At 36.9% G+C, this 16,735-nt stretch overlaps 1 protein-coding gene across 1 annotated transcript in view; it reads left to right on the top strand.

The window, feature by feature from the left end:
* Positions 1-16,735, top strand: part of LOC103007135 (uncharacterized) — a 243,392-nt gene that overhangs the window by 127,368 nt on the left and 99,289 nt on the right. The window contains 1 exon segment of the mRNA XM_057555781.1: positions 103-313. Within this exon segment, the coding sequence (XP_057411764.1) occupies positions 103-313 (211 nt within the window).

Genomic DNA, 16,735 nt, shown 5'->3' on the forward strand with positions numbered 1-16,735 from the left:
TTGACCTTTTAGATTTGCAAATTATATCCTTGTTCTAGAGAAATAATTAGCTGTGTGTGTAATATTTTCAACAGTTTCAATAACAGGTCTATCTTTTAATAGGTAGTTAAACTTCCTCTACATTTGGATGACCAAAAAAACCATGAAAGACGTATTCAGCTTCCCCCTGAATTTCCAGTTTGTTTAGTGGCTGAAGCAGAGAAAGCAGAATCAGGTGTCAATAACACAGCTGGCCTTTCAGAGAAAGAAACAGAGAAGAACATTTGTGCCTCAAGGGGTGATGAAGCTAAATCCTCCTCACTCCCATCTCAAGGTTAGTTCACATTTTATCAGCATTCTATTACTAATATTTCAAGTCTTGTTATATTATATAAAACTGGAAAAGCAGTAGTATTAGTGTATTTCTTTCTATATCTTGCCACTTAAAGAGAATGTAATCATAGACAAGAATACTAGTTTTCATGTTGCATGATTATAAATTACATAATAAAATAGAAAATTCATTGAAACACATGACTTGCTGCTCTAAAATTCTTTCTTGCATGCTCAATGAAAGAGAATTGTTTTCAGAATAAAGTTCTCAAATAATATAATTTATTTTATAAGACTTTGTTTTCAAAGACTGGTTTAATCAAGCACTAAATAAGCAAATAACATTGTTTGAAATATTCAATGCACAAAAGTTTCAATTTACAGAAGAGATACATTAGAGATTATTATCTTTTGTAAAGAATTATTCCCTTTCCCCAAAGGGAATAATTCCCTTTCCTAGGTATGTATGTAATTATAAACAATATAGAATGTATTGCCTATGTTTATAAAGTTTATATAAATATATCATACTTTAGGTCTACTTTTGGAACTTTATTTTTTCTCAATATTATCTTTGATTTACATACACACACATACAAACACACACTCACAAACACATATATGAATTTCTGGTTTATTGATTTTATTTCTGTATAGAACTTCTTTACATGATTGTAACAAAATTTGTTAATTCTTTTTGTTTATGTTGTTATCAGTTTCACTCTATTGCAAATGAGGCTATAGTGATTATTCTTGGACATGTCCTCTGTGTGCTCACAGGTGTGCCTTTCACTACAGTATATCTACAGGGAAAGGAATCACTGAGTCAGGGCACACACATCCTAAGTTGACAGCATAGTGACACACTGCCATCCAGCTGTATCAATTTCCAACCCAATAACTGTGTAGCAGAGTCTCTTTGACTCACATCTTATCAATCTTTGTTATTGTCAGTTTTGTCAATTCAGTTGGAATGAAGTGGTATCTCTGTGTTTTCATTAGAATTTCCTTGAATACAAGAAAGGTTTTCATATATTTCTGTTGACCATTTGGATTTTATCTTCTGTGACAATTACCTCTTCCTATATTTGGTCCACTTTTTCTTTGGGTTATTTACTTATTTTTCTTATTGATCTGTAAGAGTTCTGGTGTCGTTTTTTTTTTAGGTGGGGTGAATGGTAGGAAAGTTTTGATTTCTGATTCAATTTTTGATTTTTAATGATTATTCAATCACTTTATTATTAATTTAATTCTAATTGGATTAACTTAGTCTAAAACTGATGGGATTAGCATTGTCATATTATTGTATTACCTTTTGAAATGCATTCCCTTCTGTTACAGTTTTGTTGGATAGGCAATACATTTAAATTGTTTGAAATAAAATCTGTCTCCCCTTGCTGCCCTCCCAGCAAACTATTGTTCTCCTTGGAGGAATCAGTGTTTTTTTCATGTATTATTCGAGAGATATTTTACATATCTATAAGAAAATATATAAGAATACTATCATAAGTTTAAAATAACACTAAATCTATAGTTATATTCTTCTTTTCATTCCTAATATTGCTTAAGACATGCATTTTAATTCATTTTTTAAAAATATACAATTGCTCATTTGCCTCCATTAAGACTCTTGATTGATTTTTTGTTTACTCTACATTTATATTCTTAGCCTCATTATTTTTTTACTCATTTTCTTCAGATTATCTTTGGGGTTATTTTTAAAATCTCCTTGATTTGAAAGCTTAACACATTTATCTTCAGTTTTTATTTATCTGATGTGTGAAATCTCCAATTATGACTGGATCTGTCCATTTCTCCCTGTAATTCTGCCAGATATTGCTTTATGTATTTTAAATCTGTTGTTAAGTGCATTCAAGTTTATGATTGTTATAGTTTTTATGATGTTCTCATTTCTTTTATATAGATGTAGTCTCTCTTTATGTCTATTAATGCTTTTGGATTTACAATCTAGTTCTTCTGATATTAATTCTACCATCTGATTTTTTTGATAAATAGTTTCATAGCATATATTATTTTTTTACACTTTATTTTAAAAATTTAAAATTCACCTGTGGTGGTGCCCTTTTGGATATATCTTTTTTAGCAGTATAAATCTGAATTTTATTTTTGTACTCGAGACAAGTAGATATGTGTCTTTTAATAGGTAAGTTTAGGTTTTTTGGTAATTATTCTTATTACTGTTCTATTTGTACTTGATAACATTTTATTTTGCATTTTATGTTTACCATCCTATTTCTTTGCCTTTAAAGAATACTTTCTTTTTTGAATTTCTCTTTAACTCAAAATAATTATTTTATTTTATTTTTCCTGTACTTTTTTTTTTATTCATTTATTTATTTTTCGGTTGCATTGGGTCTTTGTTGCTGCACACGGGCTTTCTCTAGTTGCGGCGAGTGGGGGTTACTCTTCGTTGCCGTGTATGGGCTTCTCATTGTGGTGGCTTCTCTCATTGCGGAACATGGGCTCTAGGTGTGTGGGCTTCGGTAGTTGTGACACACAGGCTCAGTAGTTGTGGCTCGCGGTCCAGAGCACAGGCTCAGTAGTTGTGGTGCACAGGCTTAGTTGCTCCACGGCATGTGGGATCTTCCCAGACCAGGGCTCAAACCCTTGTCACCTGTACTGGCAGGCGGATTATTAACAACTGCGCCACCTGGAAAGTCCCTCCTGTACTGTTTTTAATCTATAAATTTTATTGTTATTTTAGCTATTATCCTTAATTTTCTTATCTACATATTTAAGTATAAATTATCTTTAAAACTCTAACTTTATTCAATACTTCGTTTCTATTCTGAGTGTGACAAGGACTTTTAGTGTGCTTTAGCTACTCATTAAACACCTCTGTGTACTTTTACGTTATTGTTGGCTATGCCTTCAGTTTCACTTTTTTGTTAAACAGAGAATCTAGGTTTTTTTTTTTTTTACTTTCAATATAAAATTAATTTACTGACACATTTGACAGTATCTGTGCTTTATAATATTTTAATGTAACATGTCTTCGGTCTGGTTCCATTTTTCTTCTTGTTGAAATAAATCTTTAGTAATTCATTTAGAGTTTGGATCTGTGAGTGGTGAACTCTCTTAGTCATTGCATGTCTGCAAAAGTCTATTTTTCCTTACTTTTGGTAGATCATTTTTCCATGTATAAAATTCTAGGATACTAATTATGTTCCCTTACTCTTTTTTCCACTGTCTTCTTGGGTCTATTGTGGCTGATGAGAAATCAGCATTAAATGGATAGCCACGGATGGATCTTAGGAAGGCGAGTGATGTATTTCACTTTCTATTTTAGGCAGATCCCTCTGGTAATTTTTAGGAGGGTTTATTTGAGAAAGGCGTGACTAGAAACAGATCAGTTAGGAAAAGTTTAGAGCAGTCCAGGCAACAGATAAGAGTCTGAATTAGGGCAGAGATAGTAAAGTTGGAGCAGAGAGTACAATTTTTTAAAGTATTAAAGAGGTGGAATAGAGTGACCATAGGACTAAGAATAAGAATGTTCCTGTTAATTGGATATGGGTGGCACAGGAGAATTAGGGATGATTCCTAATTTTTTAACATGAGTAGATATGGATGTCAACCAGCAGATAACAGGAAATAAAGGGGGAAGGACAAGATTAGAAGAAAAACCATGAGCTTGATTTTGGACCTACTGACTTTGAGATTCTTATATTATACCCAAGTAGAAATGTTCAGGTGATCTTTGGAAAAATGCATGTGAAGCTCAGGAGGGAGGTGGAAGTTGGGAAGGAGAATATGTCCATTAGAGAGGCATAAACACCTAGACTCTAGCTGAGACTGGTATGTGGTAGATTTCAAACTGGGAGAGTATGTAGAATGATGAAAGTGTTGGGATGAGGGCATAGCTCAGGAAAACAGCAATGTTTCCGAAGGATGCTGGATCCCTACTATAATCAGACCCAAAGCCTGCACTATTTGACTTCTTAGGTGACATCCATCTTCCTTGTCTCGTTCTACCTATCTGCTGGGCAACACAGAGCTTCATATTCAATTTCCAGTGATAAACATTTCTTAAGTTTTGCCTGGAGTTTTCCAAATCCCTTGGAGACTTTTTGCCTTGTTGGGCCAAGTAAAACTCCACCGATTGCTAAGCTCAATTTCTAGAACCCCACTTCCTTCCCTAACAGGCAAGTCCAGCGCAAGCCCTAGGCTTCCGTATTCACACCTGTCCTGTTTCCCTATGAGTAAAACCATTATCACCAGATTACTGAGACACCACCACCTCCAGAGAACTCAGTGTCATTTTATAGAATCATACCTGGAAATGTTATATTGAAATTTTATACACAGAATTCATATATGTTGAATTATGTCACTGACTTTAAACAAATATTTGTGAAACTGAATTAGAAATGAGATATATATTGACACTAGGTAATAATTGCCAACACTATAAGGCAACTTGATTAAAGTATATTGCTTCTCACACCTGAGAACTTGGATTTGCTTTACTCATAGCCTGAGAAGGTAGGAGGTGACCGAGTCATGGTCTGGGTTTAGAGAATAATGGGTAGAGTTTGCTGTCCTCAACATGCACACCTTTGAGCTGACTGTAAGCATTCTATGCTGGGTTTTAATAGGTTTAAGGCTTTGGTTTATTTATTTTAAATGCAAATATCCCAGGTGGCTAACAATGGCTATGCTGTTGTTGATATGCTCAATGTGGATATGGGGAAGGTCGGGGTGGGGGGGTCTAAGGCACTGGCAACCTAAGAAAGAGTAGAGAGTGCCATAAAAGGGCAGAGAAGGAAACAGAGAAGCGAAGGGCAGATTTAGCCTCATTCCAAAATGCTTCGTGGGGCTGCTCCGTCAAGGACATTCGTGGACATTGTGATTAAGTCTTACTCAGTCCTGTCTGCAAAAGAAAGACTTTTACCCACCTCTTGTCTACATCAACTCAGATTAGTCAGGCCTTCGAACAGGAGGGCTTGGGATGCCCTTATACTATGAAAATAAATTAATTTAACAATAGCACATAATCTGTGTAACCTGGGAATCTGAGATGTAGAAGGAGAAGAAAAAGTCCACATCTTTTCTGGTGGTTGATGATCACCTTCCTGAGATAGAATTAATAAATCAAGACATATAAAAGAAATGATTATAAAAAAGATAGAAAGGGGGCTTCCCTGGTGGCGCAGTGGTTGAGGGTCCGCCTGCCAATGCAGGGGACACGGGTTCGAGCCCTGGTCTGGGGGGATCCCGCGTGCCGCGGAGCAGCTGGGCCCGTGAGCCACAACTGCTGAGCCTGCGCGTCTGGAGCCTGTGCTCCACAACAAGAGAGGCCGCGACAGTGAGAGGCCCGCGCACCGCGATGAGGAGTGGCCCCACTCGCCGCAGCTGGAGAAAGCCCTCGCATAGAAATGAAGACCCAACACAGCCATAAATAAATTAATTAATTAAAAAAAAAAAGATAGAAAACTGCAGTTAATTTTTTGTTTAAATATCAAGTTCAAATATCCAGTCAACTCTAAAGCCACTATTTGGGACACTAAAAATTGTGCATATGTAATGTGGGTTTCTTTCTTTGCTTCCTTCCTTCCTCCCTCCCTCCCTCTCTTCCTTCCTTCCTTCTTTCCTTCCTGCCTTCCTTCCTTCCTTCCTTCTTTCCTTCCTTCCTTCCTTCCCCCTAATGTTTTAGGATTAAATATGAAGCTAAAAATCTTATTTTAGAATTTTTAACTTTAGAGAAAGCAGGTTCTGGTTTAACAGTAATAATATTTCAGTGATACTTACATTTTAACCTAGTTTTAGGATCCTGAGCAGAAGATTAGAAGCAATTACTCTTAGACCATTTTTCACTAGATCATTTTTGCTTTCTATTATTTCCTCAGGGTACTGTGGCTATATTTTCCACATCTACTGCCCTGTGCTCTGAACTTGGCAAAAAGTCTGCCCCCAGTTCCCTTAAAAGGAGGACAGGTGATACTCCAAGAAATATGAATACTGACACATTCAATATGGGAGCACTGTATACCATGAGAGGAAGAATCTTTTATGCTTTAGGAAAATGCTTTGGAAAAGGCTGATTATCATTTGCTGTGTTCTGAGCTCAGAGACCAATATGAGCCTCACATTTCAAAGACTACACGGGAACTTCTGCCCTTGCTCTGAATAGATTAATTAAAAAAAAACATAAAAATCTCTTCGAATGTCTGTCTCTGCTACATTGCATATATTTATTTATTTTTCTTGGAGGCTTCCTAGACATAGTATTAGCAGTTAATATCCCCCGTGGGTTTGTTTTCTAATATATCAGTGCTGTGATACAGTATGCTGTTCCTGCCACTGACATGTTGCTCAGAGATTTAATAATGGATAAACAAACACAACATGTGGTAATTCATTTCAAATTAAATGTTTATTAAACTCTGGCTTGATGGCTTTCTGGCTATTTACAAATAAAGGAGTGAACCTTAGGGAAGGGGTGAGCACGTGGTGTGATCACGGCTGCAAAGTTTCTATCTGAAAAATATATTTATGATATCCACAAGCTGTTCCACATTGATAGGCTCCATATGTAACCTGCTGAATCCACTAGAGTCCCCAAATCATGACAAAGTGACTTACCAGCACACGTATGCATGCACGTGCATGCACACGTGCACGCACACACACATTAAGATGATTCTGAATTTAATCCCATGGTTGTTGTTTTAATCCCATGGTTGCAAATAGGTGAATGCCTGAGGCCAGAAAATATTATTTATGGAAAATGAAAGGCCGGACAAAAAAGACCCATGATATAACTTTGGGGTTATCACTATCTTTTAGGCTGTTTTATTTTTTAGGGGGCAGACTAGGGAAATATTTGTTCTGCTTGACAATTTTGTTTTGTATGTGCCTACATTGCGTGAACAATGGTCTCTGGCAAGGTCTATATGTGTTTTGTGATGCAGAATTCAATTCAGGAGAATTTTATTGTGTAACCACCGTCAGCAAAACACGCTGCTAAATGCCTTGCAATTGTAAACCAAAATAACATACAATCCTCAACCTCCGGGGCTCACGGGAGCCCAGGCCTACTCCACCACTGAGATAATGTATATGTATCCAGGTTGACTAGATGGTGGCAGAGCCTGCCAGCACTCTATTTACCTCCAGGACCAGCAGGTCTTCTGGGAGACTTCACACTTGGAGAAGTGAAGCAGATGCAATTGGCTGAATAACGAAGATTTTGTTGTCAGGGGAGAGGGGCAATGGTGGGAAATGTATGCTCTCTGTCGATCAGATTTGTTCCCCATCTCAGTCATCTCAGGGTGGGATTCCCAGGGAGAGGGGAACTGCGTGGAAACACTTGCCAACCTGCTAAAAGAACCTTTTCACTGAAATTCTGTAAGAACTGGAAGTATATATATTTGGAAGTGTATATATATATATATTATGGTACATACTATCCCATGAGAAAATGAGGCATACTGTGTACATGTACTGTGTTCTATGTACTACAGTTCTGTAATTCAAGGTGTTACAGAGGCCACTGTGGGATGAGATAGGTGAGGAGATCATGAGCTCAGGTGAGCTCATAGGCATCTGGAAACAAATGGGTAAGCTTTTGAGGGCAGTTGAAATTTGCCTGAACTTCTTTTTAATACAACCCCATTTAAATCTTGTATTGGTATGATCTGGGGAAATATGTGTTAATTTCACATTTCTTTGAGGTAAAAGAAAAGACATGAGAAAAATTAAGAGGTCAGAATGGTACAAAGTATATTTGAAGAACTGTAAGGAACCACTGGATTTCAGCAAACGTATGGAGATTGTTTTCATAGTTGCTGTAGGTTTTGGCTCAAGGACAAAATCAGGATGCAGAAATAAGGCTCTGTGACCTGGAAAGGCTGAGCCACCCAAGTGTAGAAAAGCACCTACTTTGAGAAAGCACAAGACAATTCCAGCACTCATTTCTTTTTTTTTTTTTTTTTTAATATTTTATTTATTTATTTATTTTTGCTGTGTTGGGTCTTCGTTTCTGTGCAAGGGCTTTCTCCAGTTGCAGCAAGCGGGGGCCACTCTTCATCGCGGTGCGCGGGCCTCTCACTGTCGTGGCCTCTCCTGTTGCGGAGCACAGGCTCCAGACGCGCAGGCTCAGTAGTTGTGGCTCACGGGCCTAGCCGCTCCGCGGCATGTGGGATCTTCCCGGACCGGGGCACGAACCCGTGTCCCCTGCATTGGCAGGCGGATTCCTAACCACTGCGCCACCAGGGAAGCCCTCCAGCACTCATTTCTTATCTAACATTACTTTAAAAAATTGGGACCAAGTTTTATTGTTTGCATATGGGTCAGTGATAATAGGGGTCAAGTATATGCTCTCTGGGACTCCTGTAAGACTAGTACCATGCATCCAGGAAGTCCAATTCAAAGGACCTTTAAAATAACATACTTCAGCTCTGGTATCTGATGATCTCCTGCTTCAGGCTGTGATCCTGTGGGTGCTCCACACTAGCCATGTTTCTTTGCCTCTAGGTCACTCATCCATCTTTGGAAGTATAGATAGTGGATGAGGCAATGGTCTCCTTTTTACTAGAGCTTTCTCATCAATGCTTCTAAAGAGCCACTATAGCTTATTGCATTATGTGCCACATATGTTGAAACCAATGAATATTATGTGAGCTTTTCAGTACAAAAATAGACCACTTAAACCTAACTGACTTAAAAAAAAAGTTAAGTCCACTCAAAATCAACCAAAATGTTAATAAATTCTAAAAGAAGTCTATTCATACTTAAATATAGTTTTGCCTATATCTGTGGTTCGACAAACCTAGTAAAACAATGCTTCTTAACTTTGCCTGTACATTGACTCTTCTGTAGAGTTTTGAACAAATACTCTTGTCTGGGCTCTGCCCCAGAACAAACGTATCAAATTATCTGGGGGTAAAGCCTGGACATCATTGTTCTGTTTTTTTTTTTTTTGAAGGAGTGCATAGAAGTTTATTGTCTTCAGTTTCTTACACTATATGTAAAATGGTATAATATAATTTGAAGGTAGTCTGTGACATATTAAAGATATATATTGTAAATTCTAGAACAATTATCAAAAGTTGAAAGAAAGTGGTATAGTTAAATAATCCAGTAGGGTACATAAAACATTGTTTTAGAAATTTTCGATTAACAACAACAACAACAGCAGCAGCAGGAAAGGGGCGAAAATCAGATGGAACAAACAGTAAACAAATAATAAGATAGATTTAGACATAACTATATTGACAATTACACTAAATGCATATAATCTAAACACTAAGTAAAAGGCAGAGATGTCAGATTGGATAAACAAAGCAATTTACTTTAGAGACACAGACAGGTTAAAAGTAAAAGGATGAAAAACTGTAGTGTCCAACAAATAAGCAAAACAAACTTGGAGTGGCTATATTAGTATCAAATTGTAGAATGAGGAATATTACCAAGGATAAAGAGAGACACGATATAATGATATGTAGGTCAATTTCTCAAGAGAATATAACAACCTTAAATATGTAGGCACCCAATAACAATGTCATAATGTATGAATACAGATAGACATGAAAGGAAAAAAATGGCAAATCTACCATTATGGTTGGAGATATGCACATGCTATTCCAGAACTGAATAGAGCAAATACGCAGTAAATCAGCAAAGATATAGAAAACTTGAACAACACTATAAAGCAACTTGACATTTACAGAACATTCCACCCACAATAGCAGAAAACACATTTCCTCTGAGGTACACATGAAACATTCACCAAGAGAGGCTATGTTTGGGGCCATAATAATGTTTCAATAAAATTAAAAAGATTGAAATCATACAAAGTATAAGCTGAGATAAAATAGTATTATATTAGAAGCCAATAACAGAAAATTATTTGAAAAAGCCCCAAATATTTGGAAATTAAAAAAAAAATCCTTGCCAAAGAAGACATAAAAAAGGAAATTCAATAAATTTCAAATGAGAAGCCATCAAGAAAATGAAAAGGCAACCTATAGAATGGGAGAAAATTTTTGAAAATCATGTATCTAATAAGGGGTTACTATCCAAAATACAAAGAACTCATATAACTCAATAGCAAAAATCAAACAATCTGATTTAAAATTGAGCATAGGAACTGAATAGAATTTTTTTTCCCAAAGAAGACATACAAAGGACCAACAAACAAATTCAAACAACTGAGAAAAAAATAAGTAAGTGAATAGTCTTATATCTATTAAATAAATTGAATTCATAGTCAAAAACCTTCCCACAGGAAGGAAACTTTAGGCCCAGATATACTCTTTTGTCAATTCTACCAAACATCTAAGAAGAAAAAATACCAGTTCCACATATATTCTTCCAGAAAATTGAAGAGGAAGGAATCAAAGAGGAACATTACAAATCATTTTTGATGTCAACATTACCCTGAGAGTAAAACCAGAAAGACTTTAAAAAAAAACTAAAACTACAGAGCAATATCCCTCAGTAACATGGATTAAAATATCTTAACAGAACTTTAGCAAATTATACCCAGCAATGTATCAAAATTGTAACACACCATGATCAGGTGGGGATTATCCCAGGAATACAAGAATGGTTTGAGAATCAATGCAATAGACTGTATTTTACAAGATTTAAGAAGAAAAGCCTATGATAATCTCAAAAAATGCAGAAAAAGAATTTCACACAATTCACAGTGCTTTCTGATTTAAACTCTCAAGAAACTATAAATAGTAGGGAATTTCCTCAAACTAAGAGACATCTGTGTAAACCTCCAGCTAATATCATATTTATTGGTGAAAGATTGAATATTTCCTCCAATATCAGAAATAATGCAATGTGTCTTATCTGTAATATCCTTTTAATGAACATTGCACTAGATGTTCTAGTTAGTTCAATAAGACAAGAAAAAGAAATAAAGGTATATGGATTGGAAAGAAGAGGCAAGGGTGTTCTTATTTGCACACAACATGATTAACTACTAGGAAATCCTAAGAGACTTATAGAAAAATAGATTATAATTAATACAGTAATATTAACAATGTCACAGGATACAAAGTCAGTATATCACATTATATCACATATAGTTTATAAATATATTTTTCTAAATGATCGTGTATTGTGTACAGACATTATATGAAATCATGTAAGCTGGATTATTAATATAAGTTATCTAAGGTCACATATGGTTTGATGTTAGGGGGAAAGTGATCCAATTTTTTTAAAGGAAAGGGAAAAACGACTACAGAAAAACACTGGCAACAACTATAAAAACAACTAAAAAAAGCTAATATGTATAAAAACATTCATGTAATGAAATTATATATTTGTGTATATGTAAAAAGCTGTCTATATTCAGAAATTGAAATCCAATAATCTTTAAAAGAGTGACCTAAGTCTAGAGACTCTAGCAACAAATCTGGGCACATATGGAAATGTAGTATACATGAACGGCTGGCATTTAGCTACAAGTAAAATACCTAACAATGGCTTAGACAGCAAGGACACATTATTTCATATTACAAGATTCCAGAAGCCCATTAAGAAAATCCAGTGCTAGGCTCTGGCCAACTTCTTGAGCTTTTCTGCAATTACCTCTCATTGTCGCTGCAGCTCTAAACATCCTCATCATGCATAGATGTTAAGGTAGTCCTCACTGGGAAGGTCAGAGAACCAGCCAAGCAGATATCCCAGGAAAATGAAACAGCAGGTGCTATTTGACCCTAAAGGAAGTGTGGCCGGCATGTTTTGAGGAACATTAAAGAGGCTAATGTGCCTGTGACAGAGTGAGCAAGGGCGGGGCTGTAGAGGACAGGGTCAGATGGGTTCGGGGTTTGGGGTGGCCTCCAGGGCACTGTGTCATCTGTGCTCCCCACCCTACTCCCTAACCTCTACTTGGAGTGAGATGTTAAGCCTTATGATGGTTTTGAACAGAGAAGGGACTTTATTTGACTTCAGGTTAACAGGTTTATTGACACCAGTCGGGATACTACTGCAGGAATCCTACTGAATGATAACAGCGCTTGAACTGGGGTGATAGCCAAAGAATATAAAGTCTGGGGTATTTTTAAGATAAGCGTTTGTCGACAGAACAGAAGGACATCATTATTCTTAATAAACTTCTCCTGGTGATTCTAAAATGCAACCAATGTTGAGAAACACTGATGTGCAGCTGCAGATTGCTCTTGTTTCCTTCAATTCCTTGAAATACAGCAATTTCCACGGAGGATATTCCTTCATGCTGTTTCTTCTATCTGAAAGAGTCATTAACTGCGACTAACTTTTCATCCTTCATAATCTAGCTTAAAACTTCCTTCTCAAGGAGGCCCTATCCAATGCCTCCATGACTTTCTCCGATGTTCTTTCCCTTTATACCAGTTTTGCATTCATTTGTATGCCTCCCCATCTGGATTACAAGCCTCACGAAGGTAAGAACCAAGTCTGCTCGTGCCACCACTGGCACAGAGCAATTGCTCAATAAAGATTTGTTGAATAAATAAGTGTGAATTAATGCACTCCTTAGGCAACTGTGGATTAGCCAAGCCAAGAAATGCAAAGGAATTATTTTCATTTGACCATTGCACTATGGTAGAGGGAAAAGCAATATGGTCTTGACGACAGAACACCAGCGTGAATCCCAAGTTTACTACTTAATATTTGAAACCTCTGTGAGATACTTTCATCATGTGTGTAAAATAAGAATCGTAATAGCTGTATTTTCTACTTCCAGGCTTGTAGAGAGAATCAAATAAGATAATAAATGTTAAAGTGATGTCATTAATCTTTTAATTTGGTCTGATTATATAGTGTTACCTGAAACTGCTGTCTGTCACAAAGCAGAAATTCTGGAGTTCTGTCTAGTTTTGGTGTCTGAAGATGAGAAAGAGGGCAAGAGGTGGCCTAATTATGGTATAAGCTGTAGTCTTGCTGTAGCTGGTACACTCTCATTAGGGACCTTGAAACAGTTGTACACTTCCTTTAACTCTGGAGGTGAAGCCTAGAGACAAAGAGCCTAGAGATGAAGGGGTGCTTCTGAAGGCACCAGCTCTGTCCTTACCTCAGTGCCCCATTTACTTGGCTGAGTCTTGGAAATTTATCATCAAGAGGTGTGGCCGGACTACAGACTCCAGGAAGGCAGGGATCTTTGCTTTGCTTATTCATGTACCCAGTGCTTACAAAAACATTTGACACACCTTAGGTTCTCAGTGAATATTTGCTGAATGAATAAATGGATATGGCTCTGAGTGTTGTCGGGGCTTACAGCTCCTTTCTGTGGAAATAAGTCAAGCAAACAGTTTATTTTATTTTTTAAACTAACATACAGTGAAATTAACTTTCTAAGGGTATTCAGTTCTGTGTAATTTAGCACATGCATAGATGTATGTAACCACCACCACAATCAGGATAAAGAACCATTCCATTACCCAAACAACCTCCTTTGGGCTATCTGTTTGTTGTATGCACACCCCTACTCACTCCCAGACGACAGCCCTAAGCCCTGATACCCAGTGATCTCTTTCCATCATTATGGGAAAAAAAGAGATTTTTTGGTTTTTTCAAGTTGTCATACAGTAGGTAGTCTTTTGTTGACACTGCCTTCTTTTAGTTATCATAATGCCTTTGAGATTCAACTGAGCTGTTGCATGTATCAACAGCTCATTCCTCCTTGTGGCTGAATAATATTCCATCACATGGAAGTACCGTAGCTTATTTATCTGTTCACTCATTAAAGGACATATGGATTGTTTCTATTCTTGACGATTATGAATAAAGTTGCTATAAATATTCATATGCAAGTGATTGTGTGAGCATAGTGTTCATATGTTCTCTAGAACATATACCTCGAAGTAAAATTGCTGGGTTGTATGGCGTATGTATAATTAATGCTATAAGAAACTGCCTAACTATTTTACGGAGTGGCAGTAACAGTTTTGCATTTCAGTTGCTCTGCATCCTCATCAGCACTTAGTGTTGTCAGATTTTTAAAATGTCATTCTAATTTGTATTCAAATTAAATCCAAAATTGTGATTTCAATTTGTATTTCTTTAATGGCTAATACCATTGAACATCTTCATATGCACTTATTTGACATCCATATATACTCTTTAGTGAAGCATCTGTTCAAGTCTTTTGCCCAATTTTAAAATGGGTTTTTAACTTTTTTTGTTTGTTTTTTTACTGTTGAGTTTTGATAGTTCTTTATGCATTCTGGATACATATCCTTTGTTGGATATGTCGTTTGTAAATGCTTTCTCCCCGTCTGCAGTTTGACTTTTAATTTTCTTAACAGTGTCTTTCACAGAGTAAAAGTTTTGAATTTTGTTTAAGGCCAAGTTATCCATTTTTTAAATGGATCGTACATTTGATATCTCATCCATGAACTCTTTATCTAACCCTCTGTCACAAGATTTTCTCACGTTTTCTTCTGAAGGTTTTCTAGTTTTACATTTTACATTTAGAGCAATGATCCCTCCGAGGTAAACTGCTTTTTGAATAAGGTGTGAGGTTACAGTTGAAGGTTTTGTTTTGTTTTGTTTTGTTTTGTTTTGTTTTGTGTATGAACGTTCAGTTGTTCTAACACTATTTGTTGAAAAGTCTATTCTTTCACCACTGAATTGCCTTTGCACCTTTGTCAAAAGTCAATTGGCTCTATGTGTGTGGTTCTATTTCAGTGACTTTTTAAGCAGCCTGGGGAGAGGGTTCTGCCCGGTATATACTGTTATGCCCCACCTGAGCCATGAAGTAGAGGCAGAATGGAGGGCAAATTAAGTAACAGCAGTGAGAGAAGAAGCACAGATGGAGAGCAGCTTGGACCCATAAAACTGGAACTCAGAACAGGGAACCACGGACAAGCTGGTCACTAGAGCTTGTTTAGTGTGTTCATTCATGAAGAGACCTACTGTGTGGGAGCTCGTGGTTAGTTTTAGACAAATCTGCACTACATGTTCCCAGAAGTCTTTAGGCCACCGTTCCCTCAAGTGTAAGATAAGGAAAGCAAGTTTCAGGCACTATTGATTACCCCAGACCATAGTGATATAGACTTTTATTTAGTAATTTGTAAGTCTGTTGTTACCTGTTTCTATGGAAAAATTAGGAATCTGTTATTTGAAACTAGTACACATAACTTTGCTTTTGACAGAGGTGAGTTTGTGGAGAGACTGTCCCAAATCATTTCCTGCTGTGTGTAACTCTAATGATGTTCGTATAGCTTTCAGGGAATGAGCGCTTCTACAAAATATGTCCAAGCTTTTAAGAATTTGGAATGCCTACTTCAGAATCACCATTTGGTGAAATGTTGAGGCAGTTTTTAGACATGACGTTTGTTCTCGTGGATTTCTAGGTTTTCAAATAGCGTAAGTGATCTAACTTGGTTATCTAAGTGCAAAATTGAACCTCAGGGAACCATAGTATGTTTCAAAGGGATTAATCTGCATAAAAAACTAATTACCTGCAATTTTTAAAAATAAGTTTATTTACTTTATTTATTTATTTTTGGTTCCATTGGGTCTTCATTGCTACACGTGGACTTTCTCTAGTTGCGGTGAGTGGGGGCTACTCTGCGTTGCGGTGCGCGGGCTTCTCATTGCAGTGGCTTCCCTTGTTGCAGAGCACGGGCTCTAGGTGTGCGGACTTCAGTAGTTGTGGCTTGCGGGCTCTAGAACACAGGCTCAGTAGTTGTGGCGCACGGGCTTAGTTGCTCCGCGGCATGTGGGATCTTCCCGGACCAGGGCTCGAACTCGTGTCCCCTGCACTGGCAGGAGGATTCTTAACCACTGCGCCACCAGGGAAGCCCTAACTGCAATTTTAAAATGCCTTTATTTAGTGTATCATGGAAACGCATCTAAATATTTAAAATCATAGAAATGCTGGGAATTCCCTGGCGGTCCAGTGGTTAGGACTCTGTGCTTCCACTGCAGGGAGCAGGGGGCACAGGTTCGATCCCTGGTTGGGAACTAAGATCACAGGGCATGCTGCTCGGCAAAAAAAAAAAAAAAAAAAAAAAAAAAAAAAGGTTTAAAATCATAGGAATGCTTCAAAATATTTTAAAATAATTTAAATCTTTTTTTAAAAAGCATCAAACAGTCGAGGTAAATCCTTCCTTTCTTCTCCCTTCCTTCCTTCCTTCCTTCCTTCGTTTCTTCATTTGTTCCTTCTTTCCTTCCTCCTTTCCTTCTTACAGATCAATGAAGTTGTCACCTTGTAACTTTATTTACAGACTAAGACTTCCAATAGCTGCAACATTAAGTTCCCCAAATTGGGGCTCAGGTGGGGAAACTCCACACAGATGTTAATTGGAGGTAGAGTAAGGATTGTATTTTTTAACAGATTTCATTAAAAAAAAATTATAATTGTTTTAAACTTTGATTTCGTGAGCTTCTTCACCATTAGGGGTTAATTACAACAATGGTTTCTGGTTTGAACCACTTCAATCTCAAAGTCATTTCA

Source organism: Balaenoptera acutorostrata, chromosome 10 (genome assembly GCF_949987535.1).
Source record: "Balaenoptera acutorostrata chromosome 10, mBalAcu1.1, whole genome shotgun sequence".
Classification (NCBI taxonomy): Eukaryota; Metazoa; Chordata; class Mammalia; order Artiodactyla; family Balaenopteridae; genus Balaenoptera; species Balaenoptera acutorostrata.